The sequence below is a fragment of the Mirounga angustirostris genome, unplaced genomic scaffold (assembly GCF_029215605.1).
Source record: "Mirounga angustirostris isolate CCGP_5_RB_7025 unplaced genomic scaffold, mMirAng1.0.hap1 SCAF_22, whole genome shotgun sequence".
In the NCBI taxonomy this organism is placed as follows: Eukaryota; Metazoa; Chordata; class Mammalia; order Carnivora; family Phocidae; genus Mirounga; species Mirounga angustirostris.
The window spans coordinates 554,515-569,907 of NW_026991730.1; the positions used below are offsets into that span (position 1 = coordinate 554,515).

The following is a 15,393-nucleotide window of genomic DNA, read 5'->3' on the forward strand; positions in this document are numbered from 1 at the left end:
TTACTGAACTTCCATTTCTGCTTTCTTTCTCAACCTAATGTGTCATGTTATGAAGGTTATGTACAGCCAAGAATGCAAATGTTTTAATCTTACTAGTGACCACTTTGTACTATATCTCATGTTGGAAAACCAGACTCTTGACCATACCTAATTCAAAATCATTTCCATTTCTGCATAACTACTTTTCTTATTCAGGCAAGAGTTGTGGGTGGACCTCTAAAATTAGATAGCTTCAACTCTCAAGGGAATGGGCTTTCGCAGAAGCATTCACTATACCCATCATCAAATACGGGGACCCATACTTGTCTTGTAGTGAAAAATTGCCCTTTATTCTTAACAAGCAGGCAACAGGATCAAACAGATCATTCAGGTGAAATAACAAAGACAAATACATATGTGATAAATCTGTGTAGTTACTTCTTGGAAGCTTGCCATGTACTTTCCTCTCCTTCATATCTCAAACTTCAGAAAGGCCAGGACCCTGTTTCATTCATCCCAATACTTGGCACGTTAACAGGTGTTCACTTTGTAATTTTTGAAGGAATGGATACAGGCTATGTGTTTTTACTTTATAGTGAAGATTAACGAGTTAATACATATAAAGAGCTTAGAACAGTGTGATACTAAGCACTTAATTATTACAAAATGAGATAAGATTTAGAACAGAGATTAGAAGAGACTTTTTAGAAGTCTGCCTTCAACTGACCTTGGCAAAATAAGGAAGACTAGGCTAGCAATAAGGCTAGGAGTATAGAAAAGTTCTACAGCCCAACATATGCTAAAATGAATTAATTCCAAATGACATGTATTATTTTATACAAAGAATGATGCTTATTTTAAGTCCACAGTTATAAGATTAAAGGGGTATAATCAAAGCTTGTCCATTAAATTGAAAGCACCTCCAGACTGACTCAAGTTTGTATTCTTAGGCCCTGGTAGGTACAAGATATTATTTGCTATACTGAATCCATCCTACTATTTAACTGTGTTAATACCACACCAATATAAAAATGTTAAGACAAATTAAAATATACATACTTAACTTTATTACATCATTTAAAGCTTGATTTTATAAAACAAAAAAAAAATTTTAAGTGTTCTGTATCACAGGAATTTAAACAGTGGCAATATACATAGCTTTGTAAGTTCAAGTTATATAAATTAAAATCAAATAATTGGAAATGCTTTTAATACGGAAAATATACGAATAAAATAAATGGCAAAAGGACCTAACAGGAGCAGCATTTCATTACTTACAGATTATCATTAGATAATTTCAGGATCTAAACAAAGACTCTGAATATTCGGACTTCTTTTGCTGTATTTTATATTTAAATATCTCCCTGCCTATATTCCGAATCAAGGTACTTGACCAAAAGGTTTAAGAAGGCATTTAGCTTTATGGCAAAAGTTTTCCATCTACAGTTACCACCTTTAAAGGAATTGACATTAACAATGCTGATGTGATCTGCTAGTTCCCTTCTGAACAATGCAATAATTTATACCAACCCTGTATAAAGTCATACAGGTACCAAAAAATGTAACAATTATGCACAGTTCAATAGAAGTATAATGTTAAGTTTTCCCCATCTAAAAATTAACCAGTGAAACAAAATGTATCAACTATAGTTGACTTGGTTTCAGGAAAACCACATCTGAGAGTTATAAGTACATCACTGTCCTTGTCTTATCCTCAGTCATTGACAGGAATTTTGTAGGCCACCATGCTATTTACTTTGTGGATTGTAGTAGTAAATGAACGAAGACGGACTTCCTCAGAATTGGTAATAAACTGTGGTCCCGACTCTTCCCATTTTTCAGGTACAACCAAATCTTTGTCTGTATATATCAGTAGATCAAATGAACCTAAATTGGGGATAAGATCATTAAAGTACAATTATTTTTTTCTAAAGTACAACCACCCTTCCTGTGTCTTTCACATTTGAACCATCTATAGTGTCAGAAAAGCTAGTTTACCTTGATCTCTAATCAATTATATTAACTAATTGCTTTTCCTCAATGAATAATTTTAGTACAGAAAATACTGCACTCCTTTTACTTTATGAAAAACTCAAGTTTTTTTTTTTTAAAGAGAAAACCACTAAAAATATTTGCAGAAAGTATAAAATTAATCATGAGACAGCATGAATCTAAGCCATAGAAAAGATAACACCTTGGTTCTGTGACAGCTGTATCCCAGTGCCCAGAACAGCATCTGGCATGTAGTAGGTATTTAGGATATATCTGATGAATGAAGGAGTAACTAAGAAAACAAAGACACAATTATAGCTATAAATCTTAATTATATACATAGAAATGTGTAGAAAATAAAAATAATGACAGAAATTACATCAAAATATTCAAGAGTGAGTACTGTAGAATACTTTCATTCCTTTCCTTTTCAGCACTTGTAAATAAAATGCAAATAGCATTACTTTAGCTTTACCACAGTTTTCTCATTCATATAACATGACATTTATAATTAAGAAAAAACTTAATGAGCGCGTTAATTCTTAAAGTAGTAGCTTAGTCTTTTCCACAACAAATTTAAGCCAGTGTGAAGTTGTATAATACTTACAAGAAACTTCCAATAGTGGCAGAAATGTCACCGTAGCTGTGATCTGTCTGATCACTGAACGGATTTCATCTTGGATAGCTTTCTGAGACTTTTCTCTGGGTGCACTATCAAAGAAACCAATTAATTCATTTTAAGTTTTAACAAGTTATTTGAAACACAGGTAAGATTATTTATCTGATTAAATGTTTCCAAAATCAAATAAGTAATGCATTCAAAAGGAGTTTTTTTTCAATGAAAATAAATATACGTCCTTAAGAAACTTAGTAGGCACAATATGTATCTCTATTATTTCATTTATCCTTCCAATCATTTTTTAGGGTTGTTCTTAGTATCAGGTCATTAAATAACAGATGACTAGAAAACCTGCCAAGTACTTCAAGTCAGGAAAGCTTCAGCATGTCTTAAAATAAAGATAACAAGCAGTATCTAAAATATTGAATCGGTATAATCATTTTGGCATTTTTAGTAATGCCTAAATGTCTAATTTCCTATTGCCTCAAATAAGATGTTACTCGTGTATGGCGTTAATAATTAAACATTTTCTAAAACAGACCAAAGGCTTCAGGAGCAAACTCCATCATTTCATTATGAGAGATAGTTCAGAGTTTACAGGTAAGAATGCCTAGGACAATGCTAGAAATTAGCATATAATGATGGGCATCTCCCATCCAGATAATCTAAAAACTTCAGTTTAGTAAGTGTCTAAGGAGGGGCGCCTGGGTGGCTCAGTTAGTTAAGCGACTGCCTTTGGCTCAGGTCATGATTCCCGGGTCCTGGGATTGAGCCCCACATCGGGCTCCCTGCTTGGCGGGAAGCCTGCTTCTCCCTCTCTCACTCCCCGTTTATGTTCCCTCTCTCGCATGCTCTATTAAATAAATAAATAAAATCCTAAAAAAAAAAAAAAAAGGCAGTGTCTAAGAAGTTTGTAGCATTAAATGAAATACAGTAGAGCTGCACAGTAAGCTGGGAGAAAGTCTAGGATAATACTTCATGGTTAAAAGTACCTTTCTACAATTCATGAAATGGCCCACCTAGGACGGACACCATGGTAGCTTTACATACAGCATCATAAACACTAAAGTTTGAAATTTATGGATTTAGCCTAAGCGCAATTATGTTAAAAGTCCGTGATAGGCAAAATTCTTTCGTGAGCACAATTTGTGAGCCCAATCCTTCTCCACAGGAGATTAAAGATCACATCTAACATACTTAGAAACAAACTACCTTATATGAAACTAGTTCAATATAAGTAGAACTCATCTAGTAAAAGAAAACAGTTTTGGAAAAAGATCTGTAAAAATGGAAGCAATTTACTTCATACTTACCTGTCATCTTTTGCAGTCTTGTCACACTCAATATCAAATTGCCACCTTTCAAGGACCTCACCACTTTCAATATTTGAGATGACAACCACCAGTTTCTGAACTGAACACTTGTATAACCAATCTGCAATACATAACAAGGAATCTTTTTTGTTTCACTGCATTACAAAACAACTCTCTTCCCAGGTCTCACTTTCTATCCTCAGCAAATTCCTACCGCTAGTATTTCGGAACTCTGCCAACCTGTACAGAAAATCTGCCCCACAATAACCTAGCTCCTGTTTTCAAATTCTCAGTATTTGTACCAGATATAGTACTGAGTGCTGAAGACAGAGTAGAAAACATGAAGTACACCCTAATCCAAGTAAGATGCAGGAGATGGCCATTAATCTAATCACTGCACCGATAAATATAAGATTATAATTGTGATAAATGCTATGAAGGTGCAGTATGTGACGCAATGAGAGCATAAGAGAGGAAAATTGGACTCACTCAGGGAGTTCTCACTTGACTTCAGTTCTACAAATAAATTATCATTAAATATGCAAAATGATACAGAAAAGGGTACAGGTCTTAAATATTGAAAAGGGAAGAGCATCTGACCAGAGGATTGAAAGAAGGGTAATACAACTGCAGTAAAGAAAGGGGAGAATGAACAAGGTCAGTTTGTGTACGATACACAGGGGTCAGACCATGCAAGGCCATATGGGCCAAATTAAAGAAGTTACACTTCAAGAACCAGGGAAGTCATTACTGTATTTGAAGTATGGTGTGATGTAATTAAATTTGTATTTCAGAACTATCCTTCTGGCTGTGATGTGGAAAGTAGAGTAGAGGTAAAGAGGGGATCTAGAGACACCAATTAATTAGCAATTCAAGCAAGAGGTAATGAAGGCTTAGAGAAGGATAAGCTGGTAGAGATGGATCAGTAGATAGATTCAAGAGATTTCATGGTTCAAACTGTTAGGATTTATTGACTACTTATGAGTAAGCAAGAAGAAAGACTGAGATAGCTCCCAACTTCCTAGTTTATATCACTAGTTGGATGGCTGATCCATTCACTGAGAAAAAGAATGCAAATGGGAGATGATGCTTAAGTTTTAAGATTTTATTTTTAAGTAATCTCCACACCCAACATGGGGCTGCAACTTCATATCTCGAGATCAAGAGTTGCATGCTCCATTGACTGAGCCAGCCAGGAGCGCCTTAAGTTTAGTTTTCAGGTATCACTGCGATAGCCAGATGAAGATATCAACGGAGCCACGAAATATATGAGCACAATTAGGAGAATTGGGTTGGATGTACAGTTGTGAGTCAACTACACCAAGGTTGTTAGTGAAGCTATGTACATGTCAGAGATCATCCTAGAGAGAGATTATAGTGAGAAGAGGGCCTCAGGACAAGCCCTGAATTAATCTTGGAAATTGGGATAGTATACTCAGGAATCTGTAGTGGTTTTTTTTCTTTTTTTAAGAGACAAAACAATTTTGTAATATTTAGGGCTTGTGGGCCACCTAGGTCTCTGTTGCATAGTCTTTAAAAAACAGCCCTTTAAAAATCTGAAAACAGGGCACCTGGGTGGCTCAGTTGGTTAAGCGACTGCCTTCGGCTCAGGTCATGATCCTGGAGTCCCGGGATCGAGTCCCGCATCGGGCTCCCTGCTCAGCAGGGAGTCTGCTTCTCCCTCTGACCCTCCCCCCTCTCATGCTCTATCTCATTCTCTCTCTCAAATAAATAAAATCTTAAAAAAAAAAAAAATCTGAAAACATTCTTAGTTTGCAGGCAGTACAAAAATAGCCACTTGCTAGACACGGGCTGTCGTATGTATCAACTTTTTCTTGACATATATCGATTTTTCTCAATTTAGCTCTGAAAAGGAAGAAATTGGGTAGTAACTTAAGGATTTGGGGTGGGTGGAAATTTTTTTCTTTTAAAACTGAAGAGAGATCAAAACAAAGAAATCAAAAATACCAGAGAAGAACTAGGATAAAATCCTTAAGGCTAGAGGAATGGGGATTCAGATTGAACAATTTGCCTCTAAGAAGAGCAATTCCTCCATTTTAACTAAAATAAAAGGGAGAAATTAAATAGGAAGGTCTGCATACATCCGAGGTGAAGAAATATCCTCAGTGTAGTCTTAAAGGAGACAACCCAAAAACCAGTAGCTTAGGTGGGGCTTGCTTCTCCATCAAATTAAGATGACATAGATTATTAGTTGCTTACTAATAATCTTACTTTTTAGCCCTGAATAAAAAAAAAAAAAACAATTAATCTAATTTTAAAAATAAAGCTACTTGATACAAAGAAATATATATGACTCATGAATTAAGAAAAAAAGATGACTAGTGTTTTTTGGAACTAGTTTTGGAAGATCAAATGGGGAGCTAGGGAGAAACATCCTACAACAGAAAAATTAGAAGTGGGAATCCTAAGTAGAGAAAAATATGAGGGGAAAAAGGAATAGATGGAGAACAAGTATTGATTCAATATAGTAATTTCTTGAGCTAAAGAAAAACAGTGAGTGCTCAGATAGAAAAGGCTTACTGATTAAAGGCAGGATTTTAAAAAAGACAAATGGAAATATATAAAAAATAAAACTCTACTGGGTGCTCTATTACTTAGTAGTTCTTTTCTTTAAGTTTAGTTTCCAGGTTGGATCCAATTTTATTTTCCTTTAAGTAATGATGGCTTTAAACTCTAGGCAGTTACAGAAAATATATGTTAAAAATATACAGTGGATTTTTCTCCAATAGTGAACACCATCATAAGGACAGAAAATTCCAACTTGTTCCATCTGGCTACATGAACTGCAAAAATCATTTCTAAGGAAGTTGATGGAGACAGTTTTGTGAAGCCATATCAGATTCCTAATATCAAAATATTCAACCCACTCAAACTGCAGTATGGGAAGGGTGGACTTTCTTTCAATTTATATATTATTTGCTTCCTTCCAATTAAGAATCACTATATTTGAGGTTGTAGTGTTTTATACCTTTTTGTACAGAGCTGAAAAATGACCACCAAGATGCCAGAAAATATGGGTTCTACAAGGCCTGCAAAACTCAAAATGGTTTGCAACAATTAAATACCTTTCAGCTGTTCCACCACATTATTTAGGTATTTTATGAGCTCAGGATCAGTTGTTACAAGCAAGGTGAGTCCATATTTCTGCACTCTAGTAAAGGTTTCAGATGGATATATGCCACGCTGATATAAAATGCTGTTGATGCCAAATGCTGGAAACAAAAGGAATGTTAAAGAAAAGTCATTATCACTTTGTAACTCTGGAAAATAAAACATTTAGATGTGGCTACGTTTCATTAATGGCATAAAACCATAAATGCCTTAACGTGTTTGTGGGTGTTTTGCTGAAAGCAGAGTAGGTAAAAAGTGGCATTAAACATTCTTAAAACCTTGCTTCTAATTAAGAGAGAACACGATACCTGCATTTCTGTGGCAAAAAAAGAGAAAAACGCCAAACTGCATTAATCTACTGTCAAAGTAGTACTACAACTCACTGTAATCCAAGTCCCAATTCAGATTATGTGGTTAGAGGCTGTCAAAATAGGCTTTTGCATCTCAGTTAGCAACTGATTAACTGTTCTCTGCAATGCTCTCAGCAAACCTTTCCCTCTTTTTCCTCCTTTTCTCCTCACAAGTCCTGCCAGATCCTATCAGAAGGCCCAACTGTCCTGGTCCGGAATGGCGTTTCCTAAATCTAGTCCATCACCGCCAATACCAGAATCAAAGAGGGGCCGAGGGGTTGTTAAAAATATACGTGGCCCCCACCCCGGTCCTACTCCGTCTGAAGTCGCGGAGGCTGGGGGCGGGCGGAAAGTGCCTGGCTCTGTAGTTGAAAGCAACGCTGCAGGTGGAGGGGCTACATCGCGCCGCAGGCCTCAGCAGCACCTAGGCCTCAAGCCCCACCATTAGCAAGGAGCCCGGAGGCGGCGTCTGCATCCGCTTCTTCCTAGATTCTCCCGCCGGGCAGGAGGCTGGGGCAGAGAGAGCTTAATTCGCGGCCTCGCGGCCTCGCGGCCTCCCCTCCACCCCCTCCCGCTTCCCCCGCCTCCGCGGCTGAGCCCCGGGCCTACCGGGCGGCCTGGCCTCAGTTCACCCCGCCCTCCGGCCTGCGCGAGGACGACTTACAGAAGAACTCGGCCACGATTTCGGCGCTCCCGCGCAGGGTGATGCCTTGCTCCCGGGAGAGCTGCAGCGCCATGGCCAGTCCTACAGACGAAGGAGTGCGCTTCCCCCGGCAGAGAGCGACAGCAGAGACGCCCACAGCAGTTCCCCGCCACTCGTTTCAAAAGTAACGGGCAGCCCGCGCTCGGGCCTCCGCGCAGGCGCGATGAGCCTCTAGGCCCCGCCCCGTGGGGCGGGGCCTGCAGGTCCTCTGGGCGCTTTTCGGAGCTGGCCTGTCCGCAGGCGCAGGGGGTAGGCGTGGTCGCCCAGTTCTGGGTGGTCAAGCTCCGCAGGGTCCCGGCTGGGCCTGTGTAGTTGTGGTCTACTAGACCGGCCTGAGGGAAGAAGACGCCAAAACCTGGTGTGTTTTTTTGTTTTTTTAAAGATTTTATTTATTGGGGCGCCTGGGTGGCTCAGTCGTTGGGCGTCTGCCTTCGGCTCAGGTCGTGGTCCCAGGGTCTTGGGATCGAGCCCCGCATCGGGCTCCCTGCTCCGCGGGGGGCCTGCTTCTCCCTGTCCCACTCCCCCTGCTTGTGTTTCCTCTCTCATTGTCTCTCTCTGTCAAATAAATGGATAAAAATCTTTAAAAAAAAAAGAATTTATTTATTTATTTGAGAGAGAGAGAATGAGAGAGAGCACATGAGGGGGGGAGGGTCAGAGGAGGATCCATGATGACAGTGGCTAGTCCAACAATATTTGTTGAATGAATGATCATTTGAATACTTGCCTAGGAAAATTTCATGGAAGAACCCAAGACATTTTCAAATTGGAGAGCAGGTTGGATGGATGGGGTGAGGCCACATTTTGGGAGCTTTGAATATCCATCTGAAATAAGTTGGACGTACCAGGGATTTCTAGGCTCTTAGAATTGACATAATTAAAGGGGTATTTTTTTCAAGTGTAAATTCAGTAGTGGTTGTAGAATGGATCGTATATAGGACGGTCTCGAGTGGTGGTCCTCAAACTTGAGAGTGTGAAAGAATCACTTGGGTATTTTGCTATATGTAGATTCCTGACTTTTATTCTCCCTTCTCCAAATCTAATTCAGTCCAGTACCATAGCCACTAGCCACAGGTGGCTCTTAGGCACTTGAAATGTGCTTGTCTGAACTGAGATATGCTACAAGTATAAGAATACCAGATTTCAAAGACTTAGTATAAAAAAAAAGAATGTAAAGTATCACAGTGATATGTCTTTCAATCGATTACATATTGAAATGATATTTTCACATGTATTGGATTTATTTCACTTGTTTCATTTTAGTTTTTTAATCTGACTACAAGAACATTTAAAATTACATGTGTGACTCATGTGAGATTTCTGTTGGACAGTGCTGGTCTACTTTATGGGGTCTAGGAGATGACATGTTTTAACCAGCATCCCAAATGATCCTTACATTACTTTTAGAAAAGCATTAGACCATAATGGATATTTTAGTATTGCAGGCCCAGGAGGGCCTAGGAGGTTGAGAACCTGGACTAGATGGATGCCAAAGAGTTGGAATAATGAATCATGGAACACTACATCAAAAACTAAAAAAAAAAAAAAAGAAGGTATACATATACATATGTATATATATGAGAGCAAGCTATTTGGAGGCAAGAATTGAATCGATGACTTAAAAGGGAGAAGAATGTACTGGTAGTACAGATAAATCCAAGGTGGCAAGCCTGCACTACAGGCTAGTGTTGGTGAAGTCTATGGGTATGTTAGGAAGAACTGCCCAAACTCAGCCTATTTTATTTCTTATTTACCACATAAACACTTAAGTTTCCAGAAGCTTTGGAGAGATGTCTTTCCTATTAATTTTAATTGCTCCATTCGACATTGACCTATCTTATCTAAACCATCTTATCTTTATAGAATGTTTTTTAAAAACTTGTTTTCAGTTACTTGAGTTTAGATTTATTTATAATTCAGTGAAGTCCTTCTAATATTTGGGGGAAAGCTATTTGGACAGTGAGAAGTATAAATATAAATTAAGATTTATTTCTGAAGAAAATTCAAGCAGAGAGCATAACCAAACAAACCCATATCACCAAAAGAGATAACTATGAAAAAGTGTGTCATAAACAGGCTTAAATTCAATATTAGGATGCTAAAACCAGAAATGAAAATTTCTAAAGCTAGAATCAAATGGAATTTTAGACTGAAAGTAACTTAATTAATGACTTAGTAGAACAATCTTATAGTTGAGGAAACTGAGGTCCTGAGTGGATACATGGTTAGTCTAAGATTCAATATCTAGTTAGAAGATTTAATAGTAGAATCTAGAGTTTCTGACTTAGTCTCTTGTTAAATTTTATCAATTTGAAGACATGCTAATTAATGCTATTGTTTTTAAAGGCTATTTTTAAAAAAATCAACTGATTTTAGATTAAGGTTTTTTTTTTTTTTTTTTTTTTAAGATTTATTTATTTATTTTAGAGAGAGAGAGAGGAGCATGAGTGGGAAGGGAAGAGGGAGAGGGACAGAGAATCTCAAGCAGACTCTATGCTGAGCGAGGAGCCCCACACGGGGCTCAGTCCCAGGATCCTAAGATCATGATCTGAGCCAAAACCAAGTGTTGGACCCCTAACTGACTAAGCTACCCAGGTGCCCCAAGATTAAGGGTTTTTATTCAATAAACTGTACATATAACTTGTCAAGAAAACGGCAGTTACAATCCATAATGCATTTTATGTTAATACACAAATTGTTTCAACTGCGCCAGAAGATGGCGCTATTTACACGTGAAATAATACCTTTTAAAAATTCAGTGCATATGTTTCAATTTGTGCTTCAGTTCAAAGTAAAATTAAGGGAAAATGTATTTAGTGGCTTCTAAGGTATCTGTATATGTGAAATACATCAGAATGAAAGATTGATCATAATATACTACAGAATTCATATATTATAAACATTTAGTATATGGATGCTCACTATATTTACACTTAATTTACATATTGTTTTTTACATGGAAAAAGGAAACATTTTAGGTAGTTGAATCATTATTCTTACAGACTTAAGAAAGTTTTCCTTCAGATCACTAGGTGTTATTTTATTCTTGAGGCCAACATCTTGACATAAAGCAGTTTGTTCTAAATCTGTTAAAGCAGAGGGATAGTTTATGATAATTTTAATAAGGTGCATTTACTAAATTTTGAAAAAATTACTGTGCACATAGGTAATAAATTAATTATTAATTATGTCAGTTTGCAGAATTTGCTTTTTTCTTTTTAAAAAAAGGATGTTGTCATAAAGACCTATTTTCCTCACATACTTTCCCGCTAAGGACTTTCTTTGATTGTTGGTCCACATGTTCAAAAAGATAGCACAACACATTTGAATCATGACATTGTATTAATAAGCAATGGCTTAATAGAGTGAACAAATATAACCCCATACTGGTGTAATTTATAATTTTTAATGATCCAGTTGATATATAGGATATTATAATCTTTTCTTTAGTAAAAATTGAGAAAATATTATTGAGAACCAAATATTATTGAGAACATAGTAATAATTCCATAAGTTCTTATAATGAAAAATATGGGCTGTTTCTTATCAGAAAGTATTACTGTGTTTTGTTATGATTTTGTTTTGATATTATAATTCTCTTATGATAATGGCATATAATCACTTAGAAGTCTTTTCATGGCTCAACCAGGATTAGGTGTCAAAGGTATAATTTTAAAGGCAGGTGATAGTCTTATGCATAGTTAATCCCCAGACTGATGGAATGTGTGTGTGTGTGTGTGTAACATATATATGAAGAATGGGTTCTGCAATCAGTTGGATTTGACAGCACGGTGTATTTTGAAATGTAATTGAAGCTCAAAACAACTTAGAACAGTTTCAGGTACAGAAACTATCAACACAAAGCCTCTATGAAGAATGAAAAAGCCATGGTTGCTATTAAATTAATAAAAATAGATTGAATTTCTTAAATGATTTTATAATTATATATTAAATCTCATCAAACATTCTATGCCTATCATACATTTTTTGTTTGTTGTTTCTGAATATTCTGTATATAGGATTATTTTTATTATTGCCCATATGTAAGTAAAGGTGAATTAGTTCTGCTAAATCTGTCAACTAATAATTAGACCAAAATTGTATCTGAGTGAATAGAAAGATATTTTTTGAGGAGTTCTACAGACAAAATAAAATAAACCATAAATTTGGGTCTTTCTCAAATATTTGTGAATACCAACTTATAAAACACTCATGTGAAAACATGGAAAATCACTTTACTTTAAATTTATATTTTTCTATTTAGATAAACTTGGTTCTGTCAACTGGAACTGTTCTCTTATAAGCTGCCTTGTGTTTATAGCTCATTCAAACAATATAGTAGTCAAGCCATATTTATCAGGTTACAGATCAGTCATGCACGTTAATTCTATTATTTCTGCTGGGATTTCCCACTTCAAAATTGATTATGACAGTGTTTTTTATTCTTGAGTAATGTACATAGTCTGTTTAACATCAACTGACAACAAAACGTCTTACTGAACCCTAGAGTTTTTGGTTTAGTGTTGGAGATCAAGTGGATTAAAAAATAAATGGTATCTTTTTATTATTGCTTAGTTTCGGTATAGTTGTAAATAAAGATGCTAACTTTTCACACTGAAATAGATGGCAATTATCTGTTGTAAGGCTGTCTTTTGGATGATCCAGAATATACCTTTTTAAGCCCGTGTTACATTCATATCAAAAGGAGACTTGAAATGAAGTTTCATTAATTCGTTTATCTCCAAGAATATTCTTGCAGACCCTTGTCTGAGAAACAGCAGGCCGTAGCATTCAGATATTCAAAATGTATTCACAGAATTTGGATATTCTTAAAAGTGAGGTGTGGTTATGAGTTTGTATAATTAAGAGTTATTGATGAGATGGGTTCCTTTTTGGGTTTGGAATTTTACATTAAGATTCTTATTAAATTTGAGTTATCTTTAGTTTCCATTGAATTAATAAGAAATTATAATATTTAACTCCTAAAGGCAGCCGAATATACTACTGTAACACTGTTAAGCGTCTTAGGGACTTAAAAAGTTCTGTGCTGCTCTCAGATGGCTGCCTGCCTGAGGAAAAAGATCAGGAGTGTGGGAAGGGCAGGCCATTACTTAATGCCTCAGGTCCCCCTGGACCTTGACGGAAGGTTATTTGAAGGACCCTGGAAATGTGTATACACCTTCCTCTTTTCTTTCTCAAAGATCTTGTTTAAAATAGTGTATCCCATTAGGAATAGAAAAAATGATGAATATACACCAATATAGGTTTATTTATCTCTAAATTATAAACTTTTCCAGACTATTAGGTACATGTAGTATATACTATATATTTATATATATTTAAAATATATAGGTATTTCAAATGTTATATTTTATATATGTTATATTTAAACATAATAAATATGTATATATTTAAAACATACACAAGTTAGAAATTAAAGAAAGATGAGATGAATGTTTCTTTCGTTTTTTTTTTTTTTAATTTATTTATTTGAGAGAGAGAGAATGAGAGAGAGCACATGAGAGGGGGGAGGGTCAGAGGGAGAAGCAGACTCCCTGCCGAGCAGGGAGCCCGATGCGGGGCTCGATCCAGGGACTCCAGGATCATGGCCTGAGCCGAAGGCAGTCGCCCAACCAACTGAGCCACCCAGGCGCCCGAGATGAATGTTTCTTTTAAAAATGATACTTGTTGGAGCACCTGGGTGGCCCAGTAGGCTAAGCGTCTGACTCTTGGTTTCAGTTCAGGTCATGATCTCAGGGTTGTGAGATTGAGCCCCCACCTCTGGCTCTGAGCTCAGCTCAGCTCTGAGTCTGCTCCAGATTCTCTCTCCCTCTCCAGGCTCTCCCACTCTGTTCCTCCCCCCCACTCAGGCTCGCTCTCTTTCTCTCTAGAATAAATAAATAAAATCTTTAAAAATGATTCTTGTTATATCACTAGAAAATAATTTATTTTTATGTTCACTAAATGTATTAATAACTCTATTAAAATTTATGTGGTTAATATGCCTCATTTTTAAAAAAAATTTGGTTTAATTATTTGTAAATGATTTAAAAGTCTGATACTGAGTTCAGTTTATTTTAATACTTGGGAGTCTTTTGGTTTGTTTTTGAAGTTTTTGTTTTTAGGAGGATACAAATGGAAGAAGTCCATTAATGACTTATTTATTTATATTTATCTGTATTTTTATAGTTTTAACAAATGGATCTAAAACCAAAGATTTAAGCAGTTTTCGCCCATTTCTTAAAAATATGAAAACACATCTTTCTATTAGTTTGGAATTAATTGTTCCCATCTTTTAATTGCCTTTGGAACTAATTTGTAATTTAGAAAAATTACAAATGGATTAGAAAAATTTGTTTCCAAGGTTTTCAATTGTACAGATGAAGTTTTTTTTAAAAAAATAATCGATACAAACATGCTGTCTCAGCAGCATGACTGTCTTTTGAAAAACATTTGCTCATTCATTTAAAAAAGTCACTTTTCCTTTTTAAGAACATATTGAGTGTTAATTTTTCTGAAATTCTTCTTAGATAGCACAGTACCGAGTGTTGCCTACATAGAGAAAGGGTGAGTAAATTTGAAACAGTTGACCTTCATTTCCTCAATCTACCAACAGTGACCTGTAACTTTCTGATAGGGTGCTGGTGTCAATCTATTTGTTACATTTTAGTACAGTTTAGTGTATTTTCTTAGATTAAAAAATCAATATAAGTAGACATTCTAACAGTTCTTCTTATACCCCCAAGGGACTATTTTGTGCACATATTCCACTTTGGAAACCATTAGTTAAAAGTATGTTTACAGGAAGGATAAGGTACCCTGAGTTGGGGACAGTAGTGTTCCCTGCTTGCCCCCCCCTCTCAGGTACACATGGAATAGACAAATGTAGCTTGGATGACTGACTTGCCTGTGTGGAATGTGAGCTCTCATTCTCCATGCCAGCTTCTGCCAGATCAATCCTGTGAGGAAAAGACATGATTTTTATTGGGAAAAGGTGCCCCAGACTTTTGAACACCATTCATTTTCCACTTAAACCTGCTGAAGGCACAGAATAAAAACCCTCTTCGGAGTTTCAACAGATTCTTATATGGTAAAAGTCCACTTGGAACACATGAAAAAACTTTACTACTTGTAGCATAGAGGTGGAAGGTCATGGCATTGTCTAAGGAAGCAACAATGTCCAACCAATCTACCAGAAGCAGAGTTCACAGGCACATGTGCAAGTAAAAGGTGTCATCCTCGCATGTTCTAGAGAAATATTTTAGAGGTGGAATATCTGGACAATTTAAGAAGAATTCTGTAAGGATA

At 36.4% G+C, this 15,393-nt stretch overlaps 1 protein-coding gene across 6 annotated transcripts in view; it reads right to left on the reverse strand.

The window, feature by feature from the left end:
- LOC135363124 (mitotic spindle assembly checkpoint protein MAD2A) overlaps positions 1-15,044 on the reverse strand; it is a 31,896-nt gene extending 16,852 nt beyond the window's left edge. For 2 of the 6 annotated variants that reach the window (XR_010408817.1, XM_064583813.1), the window contains exons 1-5: positions 14,993-15,043; positions 8,050-8,420; positions 6,990-7,136; positions 3,904-4,024; positions 2,579-2,682 (exon numbers count right to left, since the gene is read on the reverse strand). Coding sequence is in view for 3 of the 6 variants with exons in the window: in XM_064583813.1 (XP_064439883.1) it covers positions 2,579-2,682; positions 3,904-4,024; positions 6,990-7,136; positions 8,050-8,122 (445 nt within the window). In the remaining 3 variants the exon portion in view is untranslated. Of the gene's footprint in view, positions 1-302; positions 1,867-2,091; positions 2,264-2,578; positions 2,683-3,903; positions 4,025-6,989; positions 7,137-8,049; positions 8,421-14,992 lie in introns of those variants that run through there. The other 4 variants (XR_010408819.1, XR_010408818.1, XM_064583811.1 and 1 more) reach the window with 3 other exon arrangements.
- Between the last annotated feature and the right edge of the window lie 349 nt (positions 15,045-15,393).